The 8,829-nt window shown below is 37.3% G+C and overlaps 1 protein-coding gene across 1 annotated transcript; it reads left to right on the top strand.

Moving 5' to 3' along the window:
* The first annotated feature begins 732 nt into the window (after positions 1–732).
* Positions 733–4,376, top strand: LOC131218997 (uncharacterized). Its single transcript, XM_058213939.1, has 4 exons — positions 733–871; positions 3,144–3,218; positions 3,316–3,579; positions 3,672–4,376. Exons 1-4 carry the CDS (start codon positions 824–826, stop codon positions 3,948–3,950), a joined length of 666 nt encoding a protein of 221 aa, XP_058069922.1. The 5' UTR covers positions 733–823; the 3' UTR covers positions 3,951–4,376.
* Positions 4,377–8,829: the final 4,453 nt, after the last annotated feature.

Raw genomic sequence — 8,829 nt, 5'->3', positions numbered from 1 at the left:
CGCTCATTCAACACTGTTTCCTGTAATGTGGTCCATTAAGATTGGGATATATATCATTTTTGGTCTCATCCCATAAAATGATATTTAAAAATATATGGACGGCATGGATGAAATACAGGGCCCACATAGCACCGACCATCAGCCATTGGCTTGGACCATCAGCCATTGGCTCGTGTCAGGGGGGGTGGCCAATCCGTTTCTGCGGAATTCGAAAGGACGTGGATTGCGTCCTACTCCGCCCGTATCCAACTGGCAATGCTCAATATGTTTGAGTGGCCACCTTAATGTATGGTTCTTATCCATACCGTCCATCCATTATTTCGTATTATTTTAGGATATAATACAAGAAATGAGGCATATCCAAGACTCAAGTAGACCACACCATAGGAAGCAGCGGTGATAATGATTCTCACCGTTGAAACTTTTGCAGGGCCGACCGTCATGTTTATTTTCCATCCAACCTATTCATAAAGTTACATAGACCTCTACGAAGAGAAAGAACAATATCAGCTCTGTCCAAAACTTCTGTGGGCCCTGGGAAGTTTTCAACGGTAAGAGTTTAATCCTGATTGTGTAGTCCACTTGAGCCTTTGATCTACCTAATTTTTAGGATTATACCCTAAAATAATATGGAAAAAAAATGAACTGACGGTGTGGATATGACCCATACATCACGGTGGCCACTCGAAACTCATGCACGTTCCTAGCCAGAGACGGCCGTGGTGCCAAAGTCTACCGCCACTCAAAACTCATGGACGATCCCTCTCTGGATTTCCTTTTTACCTCTGTCGCTCTGATCAAAACCGGTCCATGAGAGAGAGAGATGGAGAGAGAGGTGGACCCTTCGTCGCAAGATCCAAGCCATCAGGAGGTAGATCCAACTCAACCAAACCATCTAGGTGAGTACCTTTACCCTTGTCTCTTTCGAAATTTAGTTTTATCCTTTAGACATGATCATGATGATGTAGAGGGACCCACTGATGGATGGCCCACTTGATGGATGAGGTCTTTGATGATCCAACCATCCATCCATAGGGTAAATCCACCTTGATACTTGTAGTGATGCTCCTTGATGATCAAAACAGATTTTGATCAGATCGGTGGTCCTTGATCGAATGGTCCTTGATGATCAGTAGGCCCGATCTATCCAGAAAAATATTAGGCTCCATCTGATGGTCCTAGGCTCTGCATTTTCCATTTTTTGTGAGCCTTCTCTTTGGAAAGATGCTTTTGGCTCTTGGGATTTGATAAGCCCTTGAGCATTTAAATCCCACAAATCTTTTGCTCTTGCTTTATGGGCATGGTGTGGGCTAGATTTGATAAGCCCACTTCGGAGATTTGGAGGCTTCAGACCATTTTGGGTTAGATCGTTGCAAAAGATGTGGGTCCCTTGGAAAGTTCACTTGAATCATCTTGAAAGCCTCCAGACCATTTTGGGTCTTAGCTCTTGCTCTTGGTGTGGGCCATTCATGATGAGCCTACTTGAAACATCTTCTTGGGGCTTAGTTCTTGTTCTTTGTATGGGCCATTCATGGTGGACCGACTTGGCACATTTGAAAATCTCCGAAACCATTTTGCATGCATGTGGTTCTCACACGGTGGGTTTACTTGACACATTTGAGAGCTTCGAATGTTTGGCATGTGTGTGGATCTTACATGGTGGGCCCATGACACATTTTAGGGCCCACATGAATCATTTGGATATCCCCTTTGAGAAGTTCAAAAGTTCCAAATGCATATTGGGCCCATTTTTTCTCATGGTGTGGGCCGTTCATAGTAGGCCTATTTGAGAAATTTGAGGTCCCTAAATGTATTTTGATCAGAAAAATCTGTTTTGATCATCAAGGATCGATCTATCCAGAAAAATCTTGAACCATCCAGTGTTAAAAGTTCCCTTCAAAACAAACTGTTTTGATCAGATCGATGTGATGTTAAATTTGATTGGCGCCAAACTTCATACCTAGCCTAATTGGAATTTTCTAAAACCATTTGTCGGCTCAGATTAGCCATTGTGATGCTCTATCTTAGAGATCTAATCAGATCAGTCCAAGAACCTTGTTTAAATCAACTAATTCATGTGGTATGAATGATCATGTGTATATATTTGCAGATAGATATGGATCATTTTTTTTTTTTTTTGGTGATTTCTTATGTGGTGTTAATGATTAAGAATACATCATCTTGAAGACTTATAATCTCTTATATGTTGTGGTATATTTATCTTTTTCTATAGTCTTTATCTTGCAAACTTTTGTATTGAAGAATGTAATGGAGTCAAACTCAAGTTGTCCATGTTTTGACTTTTTATGAAAAGCCTCTTTTTTATTGTATCTCAATTTTTATATGCTTCATGCACGTGGTACCAGAAATGGATTTGAAGCCCCCAAGCAAGAATTGGATGATGACAGATATATTAAGTGATGAATACATTAAAGGCGTTGAATCGTTTGTTATTTTTGCCAAAAGAAATTCAGGAGGTGTTGATTGGTACAGTTGTCCTTGTGCTAAATGTCGTAATGTGCATGGGAAGAAAATACTAAGTACGGTTTCTGAGCATTTGATCATGAATGGTATAGATCAGACATACACAACTTGGTTTTTTCATGGAGAACAATTTCCCAATATGGGTTTCAACGCCGGGGCTCCTAGTACATCTGCCACTAATTGTAATGAAGAGTTGTTGCCTGTAATGGTTGATTTGGTTAATGATACTTTTGGTCGTGTTCAACCCAATGACTTAGATGCATGTATGAATGAGGTCAATGAAGAACATGGAAGTCAACCTCAAGACGACATAGACAATGATTCTCAGTACAATAAATTAAGGGAAGATACAATACAACCCCTATATCCATCATGTAAACACGAGCATACAAAGTTGTCAGTGACAGTTGAGTTGATGAGCATAAAGGCTAGATATCAGTGGTCAGATAATAGTTTTACGAGTTTGTTGCAACTGCTCAAGAAGATTTTGCCAAGCGAGAACTCTTTGCCAGATAGTCCTATAATGCAAAGAGATTGATCAGTTCATTGAGAACACAAACGCATTATGAAACAGCGGTGAGAACAATTTTTCATTTTTTTAATCAATTTTTGCATTCAAGTACAACGAAGGATTTATTGTAACAACTATCTTCCAACAGGAAAGCATATTATCGATAGCTGACAGTGATCCTTCCAGTAAGCACAAGGATTTAGACCATGACCCAGTTTCACAGGTTTTCCATCAATTCTCTAACTTTATATATATTGTTGTTGGTTTTTTTTTTTTTAAATAATATACACAAATCACTAATCTTAAAAATTATTGTATAGGTTTGTGGTCGTGATAGCAAAGGCTGGGTTAGGGGGATAGGTTTTGGTATTTCTAAGACTACTATGAAGGTTGCTACCCCATACATTGTAGAAGCTCGATCGGAGAAGAATGCACGTATGTCTATTGAGGCTAAATTTGAAGAAACAATGACTCAAATGCAAGAATTTCGTACGATTGTTGAGCAACAGTTCACTGAACTTAGGCAGAAAATTACTCATCAAAGCCAACTAGTTCACCGCTCCCCTAATACAGCTGCATCTCAGGTATTGCATTTTCCACGACCAAATGGCATAATTATTATTTTTAAGATAAAAGTAGCATTATTATTTACTTGAAACCATAATTTTATTTGTAGGCCCACTGCCGATCTGATGAGCCCTCAAGTCGAATTCGAGAAGACTCTGCAACAAGTCCATTGATGGAACAAATTTGCCAATTGAGAGATATCCGTGGTCGGACTATTGCAAGTGGGCGGATAGTGTCAGATAATACAGGCATCCCTCCAGAATGTGTCAGAGTTGTAATGAATCATATCAACATTCGCGCAACAGAGTTGTTTAATGATAACAGGACATTTGAAGATATTCAATTGGGTGAAATTGTTGTTTGGCCTAAATTTCTAATGAAAATTTGAATATTCAGTGATTTTGTTTTACTTTTTGAACTTCTAGAACAGGCTTTGGTAATTTGTATGACGAAAACTTGATTATTCAATGAAATCCTTATTTGGCTCAAGTTGCTTTTTTTATTCATTTAATCTTTAGTATCTTTTTCATTAATTATGGTTTGTTGTCATTTGTTTTCTATTAACCAAGTCACTAAAGGATTTCAATTTCGGATGTAACCGAATTGTTAACGGAATGTTGTCTCTAGTTGCAATACGAGATGTAACAAGAATATACATTGATCGTATATTTGATTTTTTTTATTTTTTTTTAAATGCACCACCTGCAAATAATTTGAGACGACATTCGCTGATACTTTGTTAAATATGAAATTTGTGACCTTTAGTAACTTAGTTAATTAAAAGGAACTACATAGTGGCTTGATACCAATTTGACTTTTTTGGGTGCGTAGGCAGTCGTTCGTAATATACTAGACTGTATCGGTGCAACCACAAATGTTTTTTCTCTTTCTTAAATTATAATAGACTATATCGGTTGCATTTTTCTCTGTTATACAGGTCGCGGCTATTAGAGATATGATATCACCTCCTTGTAAGGAAACATTTAATGATGTGTACATTGCTTTTGAACTCATGGACACTAATCTTCACCAAATTACTTGTTTCAATCAAGCTTTATCAGAGGAGCACTGTCAGGTTATATTTAAGATTTTCATAGCAAATAGATTAAGAGCCAATAATAATTGTAAGTAAACTTACGAAAATTATAAATAGAATTGAGCAAGGCTTAGATGATGATGATATATCTCTACAATCCTAAGAAAAGTTTTTGATTTTCAGGTTTCTAGTGGGGAAATATTGGATTTGCTCCTATGACTTTCAGTCTATGGTGAGAATTGAACATGCATATTTGGCCTTGTTAAATGCATCTTTGTTGGCATTAAACAAAGGTGAGTTGACTTTTACCAAGTTGAGAAGCTTGTATATGCATTTTATTAGCATTATAAATAGGAGATTATTTTGTGGAAGGTTGTTAAGCAACCAACTTTGTTGGAGAACTTTGCTTGTACCAAAGTCATTGTGTGCTGGTCTTGATACATAAGGTTGGGAATAAGATAGATGTGGCTAGTGATTTAGAGGTCTAGAATGGATTATGAAAGCTGCTATGGATAGACTTTTGGTTATCGAAATGTTAAAAGTTGATTTGGCTAAACACTTGCTAGTAAAAGAGTTTGCCAATATCAAGAAAATAAATTCCGAAAACTTCATAAATGCTTCATGGTTGCAAATTCATGTAGACCATAGAACCCATGAATTTAATGGCCTTTTGTTTTATACTACTAGATTTTATAATGTCATTATACTAGAAGTTTGTAGATCGTGATGGCCATCTCATTAAATGAATATTGTTGTTTCTATTTTTTTTTTCAAACCCTCTTTTAATTCATTGATTAGTTTTAATAAGATTGTACATATTCTGTTGCAAAGGAAAAGAAAAGGGCTTGATTAGTTTTTGAGCTCTTGTAAGCTTCCTTGTCATCCATGTATGGCAATGCAAACCTTTGCTAAACTGTAGCTCTAATCCGAACTTCGTGTGCAATCTGATCAAGTGCATTAATGGTTCAATCTGATCAAGTGCATCAACATCTAATACTACAATTAACATCTACTACTTTCTATTTCTTTGCGGGATAATGTTGCCCTATTTGTGGACCCTTTTGTGATTCTTGTTCTCATCATCATTAGGCTCTTATACATGGGAATCAAGGAGGTATCCCTTTAACACGTGCCTCTTTTTACAAAGCTTTAGTTTTTGTTGTTGTTTCTAGTAACTTGAATTAGAACACTTTTCTCCCTTTAGAGTATGCTTGTACAAGACATTGTCACATCGGCAAATCTGTACTCTTGGAAAAACAAATGACTTTGATGAAATATTTGCTATTGTGAAAGATTGGTGAGTTGGGCTTCGTTGACAAAAAGAAAGAAAAACCTCCTTGGAGCTGGATTGCTTCATACAAGAACAGGTGACCTTTACAAGCTCAGCCAAGTTGTTCTACTTAATGAATCTTGTATTGAAGTGATTTCAAAGCTTATGTACATGCTACACATGCCATAATGGTGCAAATAGTCCCAACATCCAATCCATCCGTAACAAAAGAACCATTATATTAATGTCCTAGCCTACAAATCAAGTGGGGCCACATTTTGCAAAACAAATATACATCGCTGAATTTTATAGGGACATCTTGAATATATATTCGTCGTGCATCTTGGCACTATGGAATTTTATTCACCTGATGGAAGTTCCGGGCTTTCCCTTGTTAGGTTAGTGTATATACTAGTATACTTCTATTTGTGATATTGAATATTTTTCTTCTTAATGCTAAATATAAATTTTCATCTTACATGTCAACTAGGTCTAGTGTATTGCATGGATTACTTGGAGAAGAATATTGACTGGTCATAATCTAAATTGGAGCATCTTCTTAAAGGTTAATATCAAGGCATCTTTTTAACTAGGCACCAGCACTCGTGTAAATGATGTTTTACATATATTCTTCTTCTTCTTTTTCTGATTTGGAAAAGGCTGCATAGTATACTTGGGTTGGACCTTCTTGTAAATAGTTGTTTGCACATATTGAGCAGATCTCAAACCTGTAGCTCAATTGGATATTATGGATTCATTTAAATAAGGGCCAGTTTAGATTGTGGGAAAAGAAAACTCGTGGGTTTTCCATTATTTGGATCTTTTGCATTGTTTGGATAGCAAAGGAAATTTTGAGATCCGAAATAGCCTTTTCCCTAGTCCATTTAAAACTTAGTTCATCTCATTTTAGTTAACAGTATTTATGTTTCAGATTAAGGACCTGTTTTACAGTGATCCATGGTTGGTTTCTCTGATCCACATCATCCTATTGCTAGTTTCAAGTTTTTTGGGCTGGGGGTGATTTCATTACCTCTCCTAAAGTTAGCCAGATGTTTGGAGAGGCATGCTGACTGGGGTTGATGTATGTATGCTGAGAGTTGGTTCCAATGGCACCCTTTTAGTAATGGAGGTTGATGGGATAACTATGGTTTTCAGCTGTCGTTATTTCACTGTTTTGGCATAGTGAAAAGCGCACACATCCATGATTGTTGGACCCATCAGCCCACAACCAAAATGAAATGTGTTAGTCGATCAACTCTAAAATGTCATTGCTGTTGCAAGAAGAATATTGATCGGATGCTTATACAGGAAAAAGGTTAATGGAATCATACATTCTAGCCCGCTTCCAAGTCTCACCATTCTTCCCAACCATTCATCATTTTCGGTCATGATCTTGGAGGTTTGAAGGCGTTAGAAGTCTGGGAATTGATCGGATTAGATAAGCAGAACTTCGTCAGGACATTGAGCATCAATATTTGATCTCACAAAGCTGCTCGTAGGTGACATCGGGATGAAAGGCTGGGTTGAGTGTAAAAAATGACCTATTTGGTTCAACAGGAGCTTTAAAAAGGAGGTCATTGAACACTGCCAAAGAAAGGATATCCGAATCTTTAATGAAAGATGCCAAGTGAAAGGTTGGAATGGAAAAAGAAGAAGAAGCATCCATGGCAATCAGAAGGAGATTAGACGAAGAAGTTTGGACGAGAAGCAAAAAGTGAAGAAAGGTAACAACCGACTTTGAAATGTGTTTACATCTACAAAGATATGTACGCATTAATGAAAGAGCAATCATGACTCCTTATACGAGATGATTGTGTGCTACGTGTCACAAGGACAATCGAGAGACAGACAACAAAGTCTGTCATTTGGTTTGGCCTCGGTCCGTAAGAATCAAAGGGGAAATGGCATGTGGCACAAAGGGGCGCAATGTTGTACCCTATTTCTGGCAATCCCCACTATAACCAATGAGGGAGCAGCATGTGGCGCTGCACCAGAGGTAGGAGGTGAATGAAAAGGTCTTCAAGATACTTGGAGCGTTTCTCCTAGTTGGCAGAAGATTAATACTACATGTCATCAGACGACTGACATAAGCAATGCGGCCGATGAACGAGAAGCAGCCAAGAAAAGTGGAGTTTAGTCAAGAGGAGGGACAAATAGGAAAAAGAAATGTATCAAAAGAATGATCTAGAGGACTCTTCGACTATCGTAACTACTGAAGTAATGATAAAAAATCTAGAAGAATAAGTTGGACAACAGAAATCTATAAATAAGAGAGGAAATCCATAGAACGGCCGAGAAAAGTAGAGTTTGGTCAAGAGAAGAGGGACAAACAAGAAAAAGAAACGTATCAAAAGAATGATCTAGAGGACTCCTCGACTATCATAACTATTGAAGTAACAATAAAAAAATATAGAAGAATAAGTTGTACAATAGAAATCTATAAATACTAAATTTGCAAAAAAACAAAAAAAAACAACAACAACAATACAGTATCAATGAAAATTTTGTCTTTATTTCAGTTATCCTAGGTAATTATAATCTAGTAGTGGTAATTCTTAGTTCTTAGTTGTAATCAAGGTCTATGCTCATACGCTAGACTAATCCTTATCTAATATCAAGCAGTTCTTTCAAGAGACACATTCTTGCAGTCGCTCCTAGCAATCGATTGTGAGTTTTTACTTTTGTTGGATTGCACTGGTATTATGAAAAGTCCTTTATTGTGAAAGGTAAAGCGCAACCCATCTTAAGAGGAAGAACCTCACCCTCCAACAATCGCTTGATCATTACAAAATTCTCTGAGTGGCTGAGTAAGCGATTGATCTTCTCATAATCTGGTCATATACGTTCACATTGGACATATAGGCTTATTTCGGCACTTAGGGTTGAAAGCTAATTCAGCTTGAATCGAGCCGCTTTATTGATTTTGGCATGCCCGCGCGCACACACACATGTGACAGAAAA

This window comes from Magnolia sinica, chromosome 11 (assembly GCF_029962835.1).
Source record: "Magnolia sinica isolate HGM2019 chromosome 11, MsV1, whole genome shotgun sequence".
Taxonomy (NCBI): Eukaryota; Viridiplantae; Streptophyta; class Magnoliopsida; order Magnoliales; family Magnoliaceae; genus Magnolia; species Magnolia sinica.
The sequence above is the reverse complement of the archived record's forward strand: the minus strand, read 5'-3'. Positions and strand labels throughout refer to the sequence as shown.